This window comes from Podarcis filfolensis (genome assembly GCF_964270895.1).
Source record: "Podarcis filfolensis genome assembly, chromosome: W".
Taxonomy (NCBI): domain Eukaryota; kingdom Metazoa; phylum Chordata; class Lepidosauria; order Squamata; family Lacertidae; genus Podarcis; species Podarcis filfolensis.
In genome coordinates, this window is record NC_139619.1 from 24,476,225 (window position 1) to 24,495,749 (window position 19,525).

General features: G+C 47.3%; 1 protein-coding gene across 1 annotated transcript in view; it reads left to right on the plus strand.

The window, feature by feature from the left end:
* LOC310753865 (BCL-6 corepressor-like protein 1) overlaps nucleotides 1-19,525 on the plus strand; it is a 68,482-nt gene that overhangs the window by 46,433 nt on the left and 2,524 nt on the right. Inside the window, exons 7-13 of the mRNA XM_083595233.1 lie at nucleotides 3,764-3,878; nucleotides 5,528-5,748; nucleotides 6,604-6,810; nucleotides 6,909-7,075; nucleotides 9,724-9,869; nucleotides 10,958-11,035; nucleotides 18,947-19,100. Of these exons, the coding sequence (XP_083451359.1) occupies nucleotides 3,764-3,878; nucleotides 5,528-5,748; nucleotides 6,604-6,810; nucleotides 6,909-7,075; nucleotides 9,724-9,869; nucleotides 10,958-11,035; nucleotides 18,947-19,100 (1,088 nt within the window). The remainder of the gene's footprint in view (nucleotides 1-3,763; nucleotides 3,879-5,527; nucleotides 5,749-6,603; nucleotides 6,811-6,908; nucleotides 7,076-9,723; nucleotides 9,870-10,957; nucleotides 11,036-18,946; nucleotides 19,101-19,525) is intronic.

Here is a 19,525-nt window from a genome sequence, read left to right on the forward strand (position 1 = left end):
TGATGTGAGAGAGTGCAGACATGATTTCTCTGCACTGCTGGAAAGACAGAAATAAAGGCATGTAAAGACATTTCTGTCTGTCTCTTTCCCCTCCTTGGGGATGGCAGGGAAGAGGGGAGGAGTGGTTGTGTTCTTCTCACGTTCGTGAGAAGGATCGACCGATAGAGATCTGGCCTTGTCTTGCCGGGAGTCGCTGACGGGGGAGATCAACAAGGAACTCAAGCCGGGCACCTGGAGAGTGGCCAATTCCTCTGACTGATATGGCTCGAGATTCCAACATATGGTAGCAGAAGCTGCTGGTTATCTGATCCATGGGAATCAGCATGAGAGGTGAGAGGTTGATGGATCGTGTGCCATCCTCTGCACCAAGGAAAGAAGATAACGTCTGCATTGCAGCCAGAAGCTGAACAGATGGCTGGACACCAAGAGGGGGTGTTTTCCAAGCATCGGAGCCCAAAAAAAGGTATGCTGAGATATCGGGCTGAAAGTGTGAACGCAGAAGTGGTTCACAGGAGCTGCGTTTGGAAAAACAGCTCTGAGAGCAAAGGCTTGCATACCAGGGATTCTTGTGGTTAGATAAAGAAGAAGAGGTATGCACAGTTGCTAGGCAACGACAGTCAGTACAGTGGAAAGTTACTGACACGTGGGGCTGGCTCAGTCAGAGCCTGGAAACTCAAAGATTGTTTTGACTTTGAGACAGCTTGCAGATTGCCTGAGAGAGGCTGTAAACAGCTCAAAAGAGACTTTTGGATTTTACTGGCTCGAAAGTCAGAGCTGAGACCTGGATTCAAAATGGATGCCAAGAAGGGGGGAGCTTTGCTTTACCCGCCTCCCCTGACTAATAACAATTATTCATCTTGGTCTGTAAAGATGAAGGCCCTGCTGCAGAATCAGAGGATTTTTGGGGTGATTGAGAACCCCATCCCTCAAGCACCAACCCGAGGTTGGGAATCACAGAATGTGAAGGCCAGGACGGCTATAATTCTGTGTGTCTCGGATGATCAACTTGTGCATATTCAGGATTTGGAATACGCGCGTGAGATTTGGGAAACGCTGCGTAGAACACATCAGAGGGACGCTGGTTCTTCAGCGTTGTTGTATTTTGAGAAGCTGACCAATCTGAGGCTTGCGCCTGATGGAGATGTTCAAGCGCACCTGACGGACCGTCTGCAGGAGGATGTGTTTTGCTTCCTGATGATTAACAGCTTAAATCGGACTTACAAAACGGTTGCCAGTCAGCTTGGTTCCCTTCCGGCGCAGGATTTGACCGCGGAGAGGGTGTCTGCCGTTGTTTTGAATGAACACGACAGGCTTGCTGCACTGGACGTGAAGGACAGGGGGAGGGAGGAACGGAGTTCTAACTCCCCCACTGATGTTGCTACTGGAGAGGATGCTGTAGCTTTGAACGTTGTCCGATGTTACAATTGTGGACAGGCTGGGCATCTTCAGCGGAACTGCAAGAAGCCACGCCAGCCAAAAGGAGCTAAGGGCCGCTCAGCAAAGCCTGAGGCAGCAGGCAAAGGTCATACCAAGTCTTCGGTGAAACCTGCAAAGGCCCTGATGGCGAAAGGAACCACGCCAGATGTTGGACACTCTTTTATAATCGATACGGGCTGTAATTTTCATATGTCCCCACACCAAGGACTCTTTTCGACGTTTAAGAAGCAAAGCTTCGCTGTGAAACAAGCCAACGGTCAGGAGCTGGAAGCGACCGGGATTGGAACTGTGTATCTGAAGAGTCTGAACCTGACTATACACAATGTTTACTTGGTTCCTGAATTGAAGTTCAATCTGCTGAGTGTTTCGCAGATTGCAAAGAAAGGACTGAAACTGTCCTATGATGATAAGAGCTGCAAGATCTTCAAAGATGGAGAGTTGTATCTTTCTGCCAGAGAGAAAGATGGACTGTATTTGTTGGACTTTAAGCAAAGTGATTACATGGAATGTAATTCTGAGTCTAACTTGATTTCTCTTGCAGGTGTGACCAAAACGAGCGCCAAGAAGGTGGCCAGGGTCGACAGAGCGTTTCAGCGGGTGTATGCTGATGTGATTGGTCCTCTAGAACCATCTAGAGGCAATGCAAGATTTTATCTTGTGTGTGTGGATCATTTCTCTAACTTTGTCTGGATTTATGTGTTAAAGAGGCCACAGGAAGCCTTGGAAAGGTTTCAGGAGTTTTGTGACAAGGTTAAGAATATGCATGATGCTAACATTGATTGTCTTTTGACAGATGAGAAGCAGATTTTTCTTTTACAGGATTTCCAGAGGTTCCTGCAGAAGAAAGGGATAAGACACAAGGTTGCTGTTTCAGCGGAAGCGTGGAACAGGGGTGTCTGTGTACGGGTGAACAAAGAATTGCAAAAGGGGATGAATGCGCAATTGCTTAGTTCACATCTGCCACATGAGTTCTGGGCGGAGTCGCTAATGTCGTTTTGTTATACGTGGTTGAGAAAGGTTTCAAAAGAGTTGGGAAGTTCTCCTTTTGAGAAACTGTTCCATAGAAAACCTTCTGTTGCCCATTTCAAGGTTTTTGGGTCTCGTGAGGACAGAAGCTCCAGGTGGAGTAAAGAATGCCAGAGGCATTTTTGTGGGATATGAAAAGGGTCTCTACAGAGTAATTTTGTCTGAATCTGGTCAGGTGATTCTCACAAAATTTCTAGAGAGTGCTCCTGAACAGGAGAGAGTGATAGTACACACATTTCCCACAGAGGACGATTCAGATGATGATGATGATTTCACAGATTACAGTGGTACTGAGAGTGACAGTGATAGCTCAGAGAGCTCAGTTGTCACAGTCATTGAGAGGAAATCTCACACAATGGATAGACCTTCACAGGTGAAGGATGAACCACTGTTTACTATTGGAACTGGTTCTCCTAAGAGTCCTGAGACTGAACCAGTGAGCAGAGAGGATCAGCACCTCATATGCAGGTCTGAGAGAGTTACAAAGGGTGAACCACCCAAAAGGTACTCAGAAGAGTTTGCTAACTTAGCTGTTGCATGTGTTGCTGTTGTAAACAACCGAGGACAGGTTGGAGCTGTGTCTAAGTCAGAGACAAAGACACAACAGAGAGTTGCTAGCCAAGGTAATGCAGATGCACTCATTCCTTGGAAGCCAGACAACCAGAGAGGTACACTGGGGAAACCAGTGGCGGGTAGTTCCAAGGGTGGAACTGAAACAACAGGGGAGTGTTATGTGTATAACAACTGTTTGTTTTCTTCTCTGGATCACGCTTTGCTTGCCGCAACACGCATTGATTCTTTTAGGGGAGGTTGTTACGAAAAAGGAGCAATGCTGCTGAGTGCTCCAGGTGGCTGGAAAGCCAAACAGGATGTTGATGTTATGGGACTGTACCGTGGGAACAAGGAACAGTCTATTATGTGCACTGAGCACCGGATGTTAGCTCAGAGTGGCACATGACCCTGTACCAGAAGTACATGGGTGGAGTTATTCCCTCTCTGCTGCTGATGTGAGAGAGTGCAGACATGATTTCTCTGCACTGCTGGAAAGACAGAAATAAAGGCATGTAAAGACATTTCTGTCTGTCTCTTTCCCCTCCCTGGGGATGGCAGGGAAGAGGGGAGGAGTGGTTGTGTTCTTCTCACGTTCGTGAGAAGGATCGGCCGATAGAGATCTGGCCTTGTCTTGCCGGGAGTCGCTGACGGGGGAGATCAACAAGGAACTCAAGCCGGGCACCTGGAGAGTGGCCAATTCCTCTGACTGATATGGCTCGAGATTCCAAAAGGAAAGGGGAAAAAAGAGAGAACGAAAAGGAGGAGGCAGAAAAGCTGGAAGTACCAGACTGGAGAGTACTTGATAGAGCGGGAGAAAGAGGAGCACATGAGATGTTGCAACAAGCGGTGGAAAATGCAAGCAGGTAGCGAAGGGGAGCCACCGGGAACGGCTGCAGGGCAGGGATCCTCAAGGCGGCAGCCCTTGGTGCAACTTCTGCGCTGTCAGGCTAGTGTTACTTGGCCCTGTGGCAGCTTCGCATTTAACAATTCACTTACTTGCCATGGGCAACCAGGAATCCCATGCAGGCGAGTGAGTGGACTCGCAAAGGAGGCATGGACCTTTCTGCCTCTTCTCTGCCAACCTGCTTTGCAGAATGCAATTTTTAAAGAAAGCATTGCCAGTGTTTCTTGCTGGCCGTGGGGCAGGCTGGTAAATAAAAAACACAAATTTGTGGGCTGTGCCAGCCCATGCCAATACCTGTGACTGGGAGGGTTGTAAGGGGCAGAGAGGGAAACATTGTTCACCCTGTGTGCCCCCACTGCTCACAATGGTTGCCAGCACTCTTAGTTTGCCCACCATGTTTCTGTGCATGTGCAGTAGTTTCCCATGGAAACAGTGTGAACTTGGGACTGGCAGTCTCCCTTCCTCGGGTCATCTGAGGTTTTGCCAAGCATTGACCATGCATTTTGAACCATGTGGTGCAGTCTGAAGTTTGTGATCCTGCGCCAAATGCTGCACACAGCCCTGTCTGTGCCTGAAGCACCCCTGGTGGACACCCATCCAACTTCACCTCCCTAGAGGTTGTCCAAAATAGACCTCGCCAGCTTCTTAGCCTACTTATTTGTTGCTGAACGGCTGTGAAGTCTATGGAGTGCCCTTTGAACAGCTTATGCTGCAGCTGTCTCCTCCCTAGAATTTAAAAGGCAGTGCTTTACCAGAGAGGAAATAACAAGCAATTGTTGTCCCTCTCCTTTCTGGCATCTTTTTTTAAAAAACTAAAACAAAACCCTTTTAGGCCATTGGAAAGAAGAGGAACAATTGCTCTTGCAGGCTTGCCAAATTAATCCCACTGTCGGTTGCAGGAAGGCATCCCTCTTCAGCCTGAGTGAGGACAAGTCTTCCGTAGTGGCACGGAGCAAGGCACAACTGTCCAGTTTGCCAGCTGCGGTAGCCACCAGGGGGCAGCTGCTTAAGCTTGGGCTCTGCTAGCACAGGTGGAAAAAGCTGTGGAGTGCTTCGTGAAGAGCTTAAAGGCCACCAGTCTGCTTCTCTCTTCGCCCTCGTTTGTATGCTAATTCTTTGCTTCTGGTCAAAGGTATCAGCTTCCCAGAATCCTTTGCTTTTGCAGTTCTCTGGCCCTCTGATCCATCTTCCTTTCAAGTTGTTAGCAAAGGATCATATACGTCGATGGCATAATAATAAATTCAATAAAGCTATGGAACTCACTGCCACGGTAATGTGGCAGTGGCTCAGAATAAAAGGGAGCTAGGGAAATAGGTGCAGAAGTTGTGACGTTAGTGCCATTTCAGTTGGCTAAAATGGAGCAGTTGCTTAGCAGCACACCATAGACTGAGGATGCTGGACAGCTTCCTCTGATGTACCCACGGCTGGCTGATAGTATGCAAGGGGAGCTAACCAAGAAGCTTGCTCTGAAGCCTCTGCTGTTCCTTTCTTTTTCTACTCCCCACTTCTGTTTGCATGTTCAGGAGCTGATGTGTGCATTTGAGCCCAGGGATGTGTGCATTTGAGCCTCCTTTGTGCTGTTTAATCCCCCTCTGCCGTGCCTTGCAGACTTCAGGTACCGAAACCACAAGGATGCTGTGCCGAGCAAAGGCTCGGACCTGTGCTTGAGGAGCAGGCTTTCTCCAACCCTCCAAGGACTCCTGGACTTCCACAATGGATTCCTCTTGGATCACCCCAACTCGGCTCCCATCCAGGATGTGCTAGAGAAACCTTCCGGGAAACGCAAATGCAAAACCAAACACCTCTCAGGCATCTGTGAAGAGGGGAAGGTACAGTATTGCTTAGGAGATGCTGGAGTTGATTTCGGGATAGGGTTAGACGGGTGCTGCACCCAGGGCTCTGTGGGAGTCTGAGCTACAAAACCAGGCTCAATCGCCACTTAAAAGGTTTAGCTAGCAGATGCTGGGAAATAACTTCTCTCGGTTGCCTGGGGCTTTGGGAAGTTGCCACTCGGCATCACAGGCCAAGGATGGGCAACCCGTCATCCCCCTGGCTGGGGTGGGAGGGAGCTGAAGTGCCAAAGGCAGCACATCCCTGTTGTCAACAGTACTAATTTAAGCAAAACAAAGAGTTTCATCCTGGTGTACAGCTGCTTCCTCAGTTCCTGTGAATGGATCTGCCAGCATTTTTCATTTCATTTTAAAGGGCTCTCAATATGATCAGAGCAGAAGCCGTGTGTGTATGTGTTCAGAACCCAAATCAGCAATCCGCCCTGGGTACGCCTGCCTGTGCACAATGCAAAGGCCGAATGGATTACTGGGAGCAGAATTCAGCATTTGAGAGTCTCGGTTTTCTTTTCTTTTTTTAAGATTTAAAAAAATGTGAGCGATGCCTGTGAGATCCCAGGAAACTGGGCTAGCGTGGTGTTGGAGAGTGTGATTTACACAGCTGAGATTTCCGGACTTCCATATTGTATATCATTTTCTGCCCTTCTCCACAGCTAGCAGAAGCAGAATTGAGTGTGCATACAAAAGTAAATGTGTTATTGATGTAAACTGTGACGTTGTGGAATGCAAGCTTTTTTTAGAGGTTCAGCATTCTTCTTCACTTAGCCCTGTTCTGACACTACTCTTCTTCCTCCCCAATCCCCCCAATCATTCTCTGTGTTCCATTTTTTTTTTAAGGCCAAGGCACGCCTGAGCCAGTTCAAGATACGCTCTCCAAAGAAAGCTCGGGAACCCTGCTTGTTGAACAAGTCCCTGCAGCACAAATCAGAAAGAGCCCCTGAGCCCCCCGCAGCCCCACCGGTGCCCCCTGAAGTTCATCGACTGATAGTGAACAAGAATGCAGGGGAGACACTGCTGCAGAGAGCAGCCCTGCTTGGCTACAAGGTGGGTGCCACTTCTTGCAAGGGGGGCGGGGCGGATAAACAGCAGGAGACAACTGCTGCCATTTTTTACTAATCTTGGGTTGGGGGTTCTTTCACCAGGATGTGGTGATGTACTGCCTGCAGAAGGAAAACAACAATGTCAACCACAGGGACAACGCAGGCTACACAGCCCTGCACGAGGCCTGCGCTCGCGGCTGGGTGGACATCCTGCAGCTCTTGCTGGAGCATGGTGCAAACGTGAACTGCAGTGCGCAGGATGGCACCAGGCAAGTCCACCGCTGCTGAGGAACCACAGTTGCCAGGGGCTTGGCCAGGGGCTAAGTGGTCCACTGAATCTGGGCCTCAGGTGGCCCGTTTTAGCTTCTGAATCTGTAACATTGATGAGTTAAGCCAGTGAGAGCTGCTGTGGTGCAGTACTTAAGAGTGTCAGATTTAGGGCAGAGGAGAGTCAGGTTCCATTGCCAACTCTGCCACTCTCTGGGTGATCTTGGACCAGCCATACCCTTCCTACCTAACCTACATTGCACGTTTTTCATGAGGGTAAAGAGATGGGGGAGACCACGTGAACTTCCTTGAGATCCTTGGGAGGAAAGGTGGGGTGGCAATTAAATAAATAAATGCAACCTACCTTGTCCGTGTGCTCTAAGAGGGGCATCTTGCACTGAATTTCTTTTTCTTTTCTTTTTTGCATTTGCTTTCCTTTTTAAAAAAATTATTAGGCATTTAAGCAAAACATATTATCCAAAAACATGTCTTCCTTAATATTTTCCCCATTTTCCTCCCTCCCCCCACCCTCCCCCAAAAAGCCCACCCCCCCCCCACCCCCTGACTTCCCTCAGTTCCAATCTTTGGTTTCTCTATGAATGCTATTCTCTGCATGTTACAAAGTTGTATAAATCCTTAAGTTGTCTAACTGATTATTGTCAATAAAGAGTTTGTGAGTGTTTATTCAAAACCTGCCGAAGAGCCCAATTCACTTTGTTGCTTCTTCAAATAGTTTATAAAGGGTTCCCATTCATCTTTGATGTCACAGTTATCCTTGTCCCGTAGCTTATGTGTCAACTTTGCCAGTTCTGCATAGTCCATCAGTTTCTCTTGCCATGATTCTTTAGTTGGGATTTCTTCAGTCTTCCATCCTTGTGCTATTAAGACTCTTGCGGCCGTTGTTGCATACATGAAGATGTTTTTCAGCTTTTTTGGCAGGTCTTTCCGTACGATCCCTAACAGAAATGCTTCAGGTTTTTTAACAAACGTTAAATGGAACATTTTCTTCACTTCATTGTGTATCATTTCTCAAAAAAAAAAAAAAAATTACATTACAATCCCACCACATATGATAAAATGTCACCTCCTTTTCCTTACATTTCCAACATATATTTGAACTAGTTTTGTACGTTTCCCCTAACTGCACTGGTGTCATATACATCTTCTTCATATAATTCTCCTTCAACAGGGAACAGTCTGTAAATTTTATTTCAGTTTTCCTTAACTTTCCCCAATCTTCCATCATAATATTGTGGCCTACATCTTGTGCCCATTTAATCATGACTGATTTTACCTCTTCATCTTACGTCTCCCATTCTAATAGTATGCTGTAAGCGGCCTTCAGTAATTTCACTTTCCCTTCAATCACTTCCGTTTGGAATCTAGATCTTGTGTAGCTAAATCCTTTCTTACTGTCTTCTTTATATGTTTCGTATAATTGTCGCTAGTGCAACCAACTCTGAAAATGATCTTTGATCTCGTCATAATCTCTTAATTTCCATTTTCCATCATGATCCTTTAATAGATCAACATATGTGAGCCATTTTCCTTTCTTTCCAAGTGGTTTGAGCAGTAATGCTTCATGTGGTGAAATCCACCAAGGGGTCTTTTGTTCCAATAAATCTTTATATCTCTCCTATACTCTCATTAATGATTTCCTAATTATATGGTTATAGAAACTTCTGTGAATCTTCCCTTTCCCATACCACAAATATGCATGCCAACCAAATCTATTGTCATGTCCTTCTAATTCTAATGTGTCTTGCTTATCCAACCTCATCCAGTCCCTGATCCATACCAAACAAGCAGATTCATAATATAGTTTAAGGTCAGGATCTTGCACTGAATTTCAGCAAGTTCTGCAGGTTGAGAACTGTCTGCTGAAGTGGAGCTGCTCTCTCTTTAAAAATCCCTGCACATAGAAAAATAGCATGCTAGGGAGAAGGCTCAGCAAGAATCCCTCTGCGGTCTTGAAAGCAGTCCAGTCCACGCCTCACCCCATGAGAAAGACGCAATGGATGGGCTGTCTGATGCACTCGTCTACCCTGAGGGGCATCGGTTCTGCAATGTCCCAAGCCCCAAGTGGCAGTGCCTGGATCTTTTATCAAGTAATTCCGGGGACTAAATTGTTGTCCCGTGTACTTGAAAGGCATGTGCTTTGCCATTGAGCTGTGGCTCCTTCATGTCTGGTACTTCTTAAAATCCTTGCACCTCGGGATAATTATTTATTAATAATACGGTCGTTGCTCAGTTACCAAGGACAGACCAACAGTGGACATTTCTCCATATTCATTTCTCCCTATTTAAAATATGTAGCAGAGCACAGGACCCTTCCATCCACCTCAGCATATTGTTCGCACTGGCTGGCTGAGGCTCTCTGGTTTTTCAGACGAGTCTCTCCCAGCCCTACTTGAAGCTCCTAGGGATTGAACCTGGGACCTCTTGTGGGCAATCAGATGCTGAGCTTACCGCCTGTCATTAACAGAGAGTACACAACACTTTACAAAGGCAAACAGGAGGGGTAGGGTCCCTTGCAGGTTCCTCAAGGGTTCCCTGATGGGGAAAGGCCAGGGAGGAATGGGTGATCCCTGGTCAGCTCCAGCCTTTTGACTCTGTGAAATCCAATTTAAAACTCTTTGTCTCTTGGCAGGCCTGTCCATTACGCTGCAGCAAATGACAACTTGGAGATCATGTGGCTCCTGCTGTCTTACGGTGCTGACCCAACCCTGGCTACATATTCGGGGCAGACTGCCCTGAAGCTGGCCAGCAGTGAAAACATGAAAAACTTCCTTAATGGTAGGTTTCCATTTGTCAAAGGTAAGGCAGCAATTTTATTCCCCTGCACACACACACCCTGGCCATTGGATACTAGATATGACGTATGTGTTGCTGCAGTCGAAAATGCACATGGGTTTTGCAGGGAAAGTGCTTGATTTGCACTAAAGGACATCATTCTGCAGGATATATGCATGCTTCAATGGGTTGATTCTGGTGCTTAGTTTTCCCTCTAAGGAGGGCTTTGGACGGATTCATGTTGGAGGGCTCTACCTTGAAAACATTAGACTAGAATCCTACATGAATCTTGCTAGAAGGTACCTGTGAGCAAAAGACGAAGATTTTTGCTCTCATTAAAGGCTTGCAAAGTTCAATGTGGATTTATCATAACATCACAATCTTTTGTGATAAATCCACATTGAATTATCCCTTTAATCCAGGGTTCCCCAAACTTTGGTCTCCAGCTGTTTTTTTGGACTACATTTCCCATCATCCCTGACCACTGGTCCTGCTAGCTTGTGGTGATGGGAGTTGTAGTCCAACGACAGCTGGAGGCACAAGTTTGGGAAACCCTGCTTTAATCAGTCTTTATGGCAAGGATTGTGGAGCCTTCATCCTGCAGGCCAATCTTGGGTCCAGTTTGGCCCATGAGGCCATTTCCTCTAAACTGTGCCCCCTCTGGTCAGTCACCTGACATCACTTTGATGGGTGGGTGAAATCAGCTGATGGGCTGTTCAGTTCTGCATGGGCTGTGCCTGCCTGTTCCCCACATGGACCTGGTATGCTCAGCCAAAGCATCAGTATTTTAAGTGCCCACCCATCACCTGATGAGAGAGAGTTCAGTTCTGCTCCTTGCTGCTTCCTGGTGACTTTTTCCTTCCGCAAGTTAACTTAAACAGGTAGGCAAGATTGCCTACTTAATGGTCACCCGATGGCAGATGGGTTGCCTCTGCCTACCTGTAAAAGTTCAGCCACAAGGATGGGGAGAGATAAAATATCTGGCACACCAGGTCAAAAATTCCCCCATCTTACTCTCTGGGAACCTTGCCTAAGCACCTGAAAACACATTGACATCTCAGCTTCCTTTATTCCATTTTATCTTCTTGCAGATTACCTCTTGGATCTGCAGGGTCGAGCTGAAGGGGACCCCCATACAGCCTGGGATTTTTACAGCAGCACTATATTAGGTGAGTAGACCCCACCTACCTCTTTTCCCTGCTCCCTGGAACAACAAGTAGTGGAGCTGATCGGCTTCCCTCCATCCTTAGAGGCAGGATGTTTGGAGCAAGGGAATGAAGTGCAGGGCATTTTTTATTTGTTTCCCAAGCACTCTGTCTTTTGGTCTTAAACCACTTGCTCCTGCAGCGTACTGAGTGGAGGAGACAGATCTTCAAAGATGTGTTTGAACCATTTTCTTCAAATGGTGGGTGATTTTGCTCAGTTACTGCCCTTTGAAGAAACTGGTTTGGTTGACCCTTCAAGCTCAAGACATATTGGTCTCACAAGTGCACCATGGGATGTTTCTGTTGGGATACTGCCAAGGAGACGGAGTTATCAGGCAGGCCCCCAGTCGCCTCTGGACGATCACCGGTCTCCCGTGGAACAGCATCAGTCAATTAGCGACACGAGCCTCAGAGACATTCCAAGGCCCGTGCACACCCTTTCAGCAGTCTCCACAACGAAAGATGTAGACAGGAGAGCATATTTACAGCTTTATTCAACGTAGATCAGAACAAAGGAAAAACATGACTGCTTGCCTCCGTGTCCAGGAAAACAGCCAGAACAAAAGCTATATACAAAACGGAAGTTCCCAGCGAGAGCTGGAACGAAACAGGAATGTGATACACAACAATCATGCCTGACCATTTAAGGTGGAACGAAACTATATCCTAACATCCTCCCCCTTTCCGTGTAACCTGTAGTACCTGTGGTTCAACCCAATTGCAACATCTGTACATAAACCTTAAGTTGTTCTCTGTTAACAACCTTAGACAACAGATCAGCAGGAATTTCATTTCCTGGCATGTAGGACACCTGAATGAGTCCTTTCTGAATACACTCTCTTGCACAATGTAACTTAATCTGCAAGTACTTGGTTCTTTGCTTGCAACTCTCTGAGTTCAGCAAAGCCAAACAGGATCTATTGTCTTGATACACCTGTATAGGACATTTCACAGAAACTCTGATGTCCTGAAACAGTTGCATCAACCATTCACAACCCATGAGTGAAAATGACAGGGCATTGAGTTCTGCTTCACAGGAACTGAGGCTTACTGTCGTCTGCTTTTTGCATAGCCAGTCAAACAGACAATGGTTGTACATGTAGCATGCTCCAGAAGTGCTTGTACCATCCGTGGTGTCACTTCCAAAACTAGCATCTGCAAAGATTTCAAGACCTCCAGTCTACTGACTGGTGAACCTCAGCCTGTAGTGCAAAGTCCCCTTCAAATAGTGGGCTATGCGCTTCAGAGCTTTCCAATCCTGAAAAGTAGGATTGTTGGCATGTCTGCTAAGCAGGTTAGTGCTTACAGCTATGTCAGGTCTTGAACATCTAGCAATGAGATTCAGCTTGCCTAGAATGCATCTGTACAGTGTGGTGTCAGAAAATGCTTCAGCAATACTATCTACCTGGTAACCTGTCACCATCGGTGTGTCTGCTGGGTTTGCATCAACCAAATTCAGCCTGGTTAATACATCAGCAATTTTCTGTGTTTGGTGTACCAGAAAATAACCTGCTTGGTCCTTCTCCACCTGCAGAGAAAGATAGTTGGATACCTCACCAAGATCCTTCATGTCAAAGTGCTCCTTCAGCTGAGCGAGGGTGCTTTGGTACAAAGCCTGATTCTTCCAAAACATCAGAAGATCATCAACAAAACATAAACAATACAGTTTGTTTTGCCCCTCCTCCTTGACAAACACACACGGATCAGCTTTGCCTTGGTGAAAAGCTAGAGAAAGCAATGTCTCAGTGAGTTTTGTGTTCCAACACCTGGCACTCTGCTTGAGACCATATAAGGACTTCCGTAGTTTACAGACCATTCCCTTCTGTATCTGCACTCCATCAGGTGGAAGCATATACAGCTCCTCCCCCCAAACCCCGTACAAAAAAGCTGTGTTCACATCGTGATGAGAAACGTGCAGTTTCTCCTCTGCAGCAATCGTGAGCATTAGCCTAATGCTCTCATACTTGGCGGTGGGTGAGTAGGTCTCGTGGTAATCCTGTCCTGGTACCTGTGAAAAACCTCTAGCGACCAATCTGGCTTTGTGCCTTACAACCTTGCCAATCTGGTCTGTCTTGGCCTTGAAGACCCATTTGCTGCCAACCAGCCTCATTCCTGGGACTACTGGGATTAGCTCCCAGGTTTGGTTCCTATTCAATGAATCAGCTTCAGCCTTCATGATATTAAGCCATGGCTCAGCATCTTTAGAGGTCAACTCCTGAACCTCTTTGAAGCTTGAAGGTTCCCACACCTTCTCTAAGCTACTAAGAACAGCAGTTGCTGTCTTAGCAAACTCATCAGCAAATCTCTTTGGAGGTTTGTCTTTTGTGGCCCTTTCAGATCTGCGTACTAGACGCAAGTCTTCTACACTCATCTTCTCCTTCTTAGGAGAAAAGTGACCAATGGTGAACAGTGGTTCTCCCAGTTCAGTGTCAGACGCATCAGATGGTCTGACTGAGGCCTTTGCGCTCTTGTAGTCTGCTGTGTCATCACTGTCGCTGACAACAGCAGCAGCGCTGCCCACTGAGCTGGAATCCAAACTCTGATCATCATCCTCAGCTTCCTCGTCTACCTCATCATCATCTGCTTCTTTCACATCATCTTCATCCTCCTCTGAGTGACTCTGGAAAATTCCCACATTCCCCCCCCCAACTTAGGATTGTACTCAACATTCTTTGTGAACCTAATGGACTTAGAGTCAGTCATGAATACCCTGTATGCACCTTTTTCGTACCCTGTGAACAAACCATGTGCCCCACACTTCCCAAGCTTGCTGTTCTGTGGGGTGTGTACCCACATGTCAGAACCAAATATTCTCATGTGCTTGACGTAAGGTTTCTTACCAAACATCTTCTCATAGGGAGTACAACCAATAGGTGATGACAGTCTCCTATTATAGGAATAAAGGAAACACGATAAAGCTTCAGCCCAATATTTCTCAGGGAGATTGGCATCATGCAGTAAGGTTTTTAGGCCTTGCAGCGAAGTCTGGCTTGCTTGCTCACAAAGTCCATTCTCCCATGGAGATCTAGGACTTGAGAGGCTATGCTGGATTCCCTTCTCAGTCAGGAAAGCTTCAAACTGCTGAGAAGTGAATTCACCACCTCGATCAGAAAATAAACAGCCAATGCGTTTATTGTGAGCATTCTCTAACCAAGCACAGAACGCCTTGAACTTAGGAAATGCTTCTGACATCTGCTGGAGCATAAACACATGAATGTACCTGGAAAAAGAATCAATTAAAACCATGAAGTATCTTGCTCCACCTAAAGAGGGTGCAAGTGGACCAACCAGGTCTGCGTGGACTAGCTGATATTGTTTGGAACCCTGTCTCCTAGACACCTTGCCTTTCGGAGCAACCTTCACCTTGTTCTCTGCACAAGACACACATTTCATGTGAAACTTACAGGGCTTGATGTTCAAACCCTGAACCATTCCAGGCATCTTGGCCAGTGCCTGCCAAGACATGTGAACAAATTTTCGGTGCGCCTCATGAATACATCCTGCATGAAGAACTTTGTTAGTTTGTGCAACACAACAAGATTCAACACTAGACACATCAACAGCATTGTCATCATAAGTTATCAAGAACAAGCCATCTATAAACTTCGCATGCAAAATGTCCTCTTTGCCCTTCCTGATGACACAGACGCTCTTCTTGAAGGAAATCTCAAAGCCTCGCCCAGTCAGCTGTGGGACGCTGAGCAAATTGTCTGCAGAATCTGGAACAAAAAGTACTTCGCTAATGGTTGTGTGCAGACTTGCCAGTTTTACTGTCCCGACTCCTGCAACTTTCAACGTCTTTCCATCAGCCTGTTGGATCTCTCCATCTTGAGGCGTGAAGGAGATAAACAAGCGTTGATTTTTCATAATGTGCCTTGTGGCTACAGAATCGACAACAAATCTGGCTTTGGCCTTTGGAGCAGCAGTGCCAGCAAACAAAACCTTGTTTTCCACCGGCCTGGGCTGCTGCTTGCCCCCCTGCTCCTGCCCATCTGCAGGCTTTTGTCTCTGTTTACATCTCGCCTTCTGGCCTCTGCAAAGGCGACCTTGGTTCTCACAGGAAACAGAGCTCTCAGCTGCCAACTCCTTGGCTCCCCCTGGAGGCTGGAATGCTGTCTGGGATGACGTAACAGTCAGCTCCCCCTGCAGCTTGCAACCGGTGCCCTCGGCATCCCTGCAATCACTCTCAATCTGGGAAACAGCCAGGACCTCCGAGGCAGTCAAACTCTGTGCTGGAGATGCTGTCAGATGGGCTACTTTCAAAGCATTTCACATCTGACTTGCTGTCGTGTTGCCAGCCAGTGTTACAATTTCCTCCAGAGAGACGGACAAGACGATCACGTCTATGGCCCTTGAATCATCGGCCCTCCATCTATCTGTCAGAGGAACTGGAGGGGCTTCAGAAACAGTGTGCCACACTCCAAACTGTCTCATCTGGCCCTCGCAGTACCTTGCCCAGGTCTGATAGTTGTGGCCATTAAGCTTTGGGCACAGAGCCCCATCTGAGGCTTGTAAAAGCTCCATTTCAGCTCTTTACTTCAGCCATGAGCCTTATTCCCTTCAAGAGCTCCTTATCTTTGGCAGGTTGTAAATTACGAGGCCTGCTTGCTCTCTCTGCCAGCCTAATTAGTTGGCTCGGACTTCAAAGACTCTGTTGCGGCACAGAAAAGTCTCGCTTTTCTCCACATACCTCTCGCAGTCTTCAGCAGTCTTACTCTCCTGTAAGCACCGTGAATCTGGGCCCATAACCTGTTGTTGGGATACTGCCAGGGAGACGGAGGCATCAGGCAGCCTACACGTCGTCTCCCATGGAACTGTTGGGATATGAGTACAACGCAGCTGCAAACAAGCAGCTCGATGTTTACATCACATGATGTGGCAAGTCCTGGGAAAGAATGTACCAGGCAGTTCACAGGGATTTGTTCTGTGTGTAATATGAGACCTTCCTGTTGCGTGTGTGAAGGAAGTCTTAGTCAGTTGCTTGGAGGAGACTGAACTGAACGGACATGTTTTTGTACAGATGTAAAGTCAGAAATAAACCGTAGACATGTAATAGACTTTCTGACTATCTTCTTTCTCCTGCTGGTATGCAAGGGGAGAAGGGGGTGTGCATCTTCCACGCTGGGGGATGTCGCCTATCAAGACACCTCTGGACTGCCGTGATACCAGCCAGAGTAGGTCACCGGAGACAAGCCCCGGGAGCCGCGGAGAGGGGCCAGCCTCTCCCGAGGGGGCATGTTTTCCAACAGGAACAGCATCAGTCAATTAGCGACACGAGCCTCAGAGACATTCCAAGGCCCGTGCACACCCTTTCAGCAGAGTCTCCACAACGGAAGATGCAGACAGAAGAGCATATTTACAGCTTTGTTCAACGTAGATCAGAACAAAGAAAAAACATGACTGCTTGCCTCCGTGTCCAGGAAAATAGCCAGAACAAAAGCTATATACAAAACAGAAGTTCCCAGCGAGAGCTGGAATGAAACGGGGGGGGGGGGACTAGGGGTGCATTGGAAGATGGCCGACAATAACATCTCTCCGGCCCACACGAGGTAATTAAGAGGCTGTTATGGGAGTATGCAGCCTCCCTTGTTGCCCCAAGGGAATGGGGAACACTGCCCATGCCTGCTGTGCCCATAAATCACCCCTGGATTCGAAAGAAGGGGGTGAGGGCACTAGGCAGAATGCCCTTGTGTGGACTCCGGCTCTCCTGGACGCTGTCTCTGATCGTGCACTAGCTGCAGCAAATTGGAAATAAACAATTAGAAAGAAGCAAATGCACATATTTCAAGTGAAGAACGGGAGTGAAGACTGCTAATTGAAGGGACCTCTGCGAAAGAAGAGCAACGGGTTGGATCAACAGGAATATATCATGAAGAATACATCAAAGGCTTGGAATGTCGGCAGTGGGACTGGATGGGGGGGGACTCTTTTTATTTTCCTCTATGTGATTAACCAATAACCCCTCCTCAAGATAAAACCGTTGCTTAACTGATCCAAGCAGGATGATTAAGAACTGTGTGGAAATGAATTCTAACCAAAAGTTTGCTTTACGGAGATTGAGAAAAGAACAAGAGCTTTTGGAATGACGCAGCAATAAAAAACAGAGTCGCCATGTTGGCTGGTTTTGTCGAAAGATTTACGACCGGGAGGAGGAATGGACTTGTTTTCATACTGGATTCCTAGCAAACCTCCTCAAAGGACTGAGAAGGGAGTGACAGACCAGTGAAGATTAACGACGGTAAGAGCGTTTTTATTTATGGAAGCGATGATATACGGAAGCCGTCTGATATGGCTCTTGGATGAACGGAAAAAACCTACACAGGATTACAATTTGTCTTAACCCACTTGTGGAGACCATCAGAGGTCGCAAAGGAAAAATATATGAAAACAAGAAGAAGAGATGTGGAAAACAACAAGAAACAACAAGAAAGGATTGGATAGAACTGTGAACATTATTTGGACAGATTTGTGGACTTGAAAGCAGCAGCAAGAAGATGATTGGATCCCCTTTGGAACTTGAAATATGGGTACCCCCAACAAAAATTTTAAATTTGGCTTTGTAATTTGGAATTTATGTGATTTGATTTGATTTGATTGGTCGGCTAATAAAAATTATTTTTTTTAAAAAGAGAGAGAGAGCTGGAACGAAACAGGCATGTGATACACAACAATCATGCCTGACCATTTAAGGTGGAACGGAACTATATCCTAACAGTTTCCTCCATTCTTTGATCCTTTGCTGGTGCCTTCCCTTCTTCAGCCTAGGCAGGGACAGGGAACCTGTGGCCTTCCAGGTGCTGTTTGACTTCCGCTTCTGTCATCCCTAACCGTTTGCTTGGACTGATGGGAGTTGGGAGTCCAGCAACATCTGGAGGGCCACAGGTTCCCTGTCCTTGCCCTAATGGCAGCTCTGGGCAAGCAGTAGGCAGCAAGAGATGGGTGACTTTTGGCATACCTTGTGCCAGAATTCCAGCCATTCTCTGTGGGAGAAAAGAGCCTGCTGCTCCTGTGCCTCAGGAAGTTGGCCTCTCCCATCCTGAGAGTGGAGAGAGTGGGGAAATGAGAGGCAGTATGTATCTAAGACTGTTTGTACTCTCTGTTTAAATGTGGGAAAGAGGAACCCAGCATTTTTGCATCCATGCAGTCCAGAAAAGTTGAATTTTGTGCCTGCCAAAAGTAGCCTCCCCTCACCTGGTGCCTTCTAGATGCTGGTCCCAGTTCTCATCAACCCCAGCCAGCACTGCTGACAGTCATGAGTAATGGGAGTTGTAGTCTAAAAACAACTGGAGGGCACCACATTGGAGAAGGTAGCTCTAAAGGACAAGGATTGAGCACTGTGCATAAGTTCCCTTATTATGCACAATTTATTCCACTGTTTGGGTTTTTTTTGTGTCTATCATTTATTCTACCTTTGCTGATCCTGGGAGGGGCTGATGAGCTATGCACCCCAACCCCTGGAAATCTTACATTCCGACTTCTGAAACATCAGGAGACCCAGCTTACTTGCACTGCCAGATGCTTCTCTGCACCTAAAAAGGCTAGATGCATGGGGTTTTTCAAAACAGGAGCTGTCATTCTTGCAGAGCTACATTCCTCACCCAGCCTGAGCCGTCTGCATTCCTGTAGCATTGCAGCATAACACAGCCCCATAGTGGTCTCTAAATTTCTATCGGCTTCTGCCAGGTGTTCCTCCAGGCATCTACATGCTGGGCTTCTTTTGCAGCCTGTGGTTGGGTTGCTATGGTGATGGCTGTCCAGCAAGTGAACTGGGCACAGGGAAGGCTAGGGAGCAAGCTTGTGCGTGCAGAGTTCTTTGAGCCCGTGGCATTTCCCCTCCCTCACTTCCCTCTCCATTTCCCGTATCCCTTGTTTCAGAGGGGAAAGAGAAAATTGGCTGTGACCTTCTGCTCAAACCTCCCGGGAGCTCTGATCAGGAGGACGATGAGCAGGACTCGGGCCACCTCATATTTGAGTTCTCCAACAAGCCGTTGCTCCCCTGCTACAACCTGGAAGTGTCTGTCTCCCAGGGGTGAGTAATGGCGGCATCTCCTTGTTGGGAGAGCTTGGGGAGCTTTTGAGAACGGGCCAAATTGTACCACTCCACTACTCCCTGGGAGAAAGAGGAGCCCTGAAGTCCGAAGGCCAGTGTCATTGGAAGGTGGTGAGCAGGAGGGAAGGAAGGACGGACGGGTCTGTTGCAGACAACAGCTTTTGAGAGCCTTGGAGAAAGGATGAGGAGACATGCATTTGCTTGCAAGTCAGCTTTCCCTTTCCTTCTCCAGCTCACACAGGCACAGCAAGGTTTTGCCAGCTTCTCAAGGAGGGGAGGGGCATTCAGAGAGTTTGCTGTGACAAATGAGAGACTGGCAAACCATGACAAAATAACAGGCTTTGGGGGGGGGTATATGATGCCTATTCTGCATATTAAGCATGGAAGTGGTGGGAGCTCCGTGG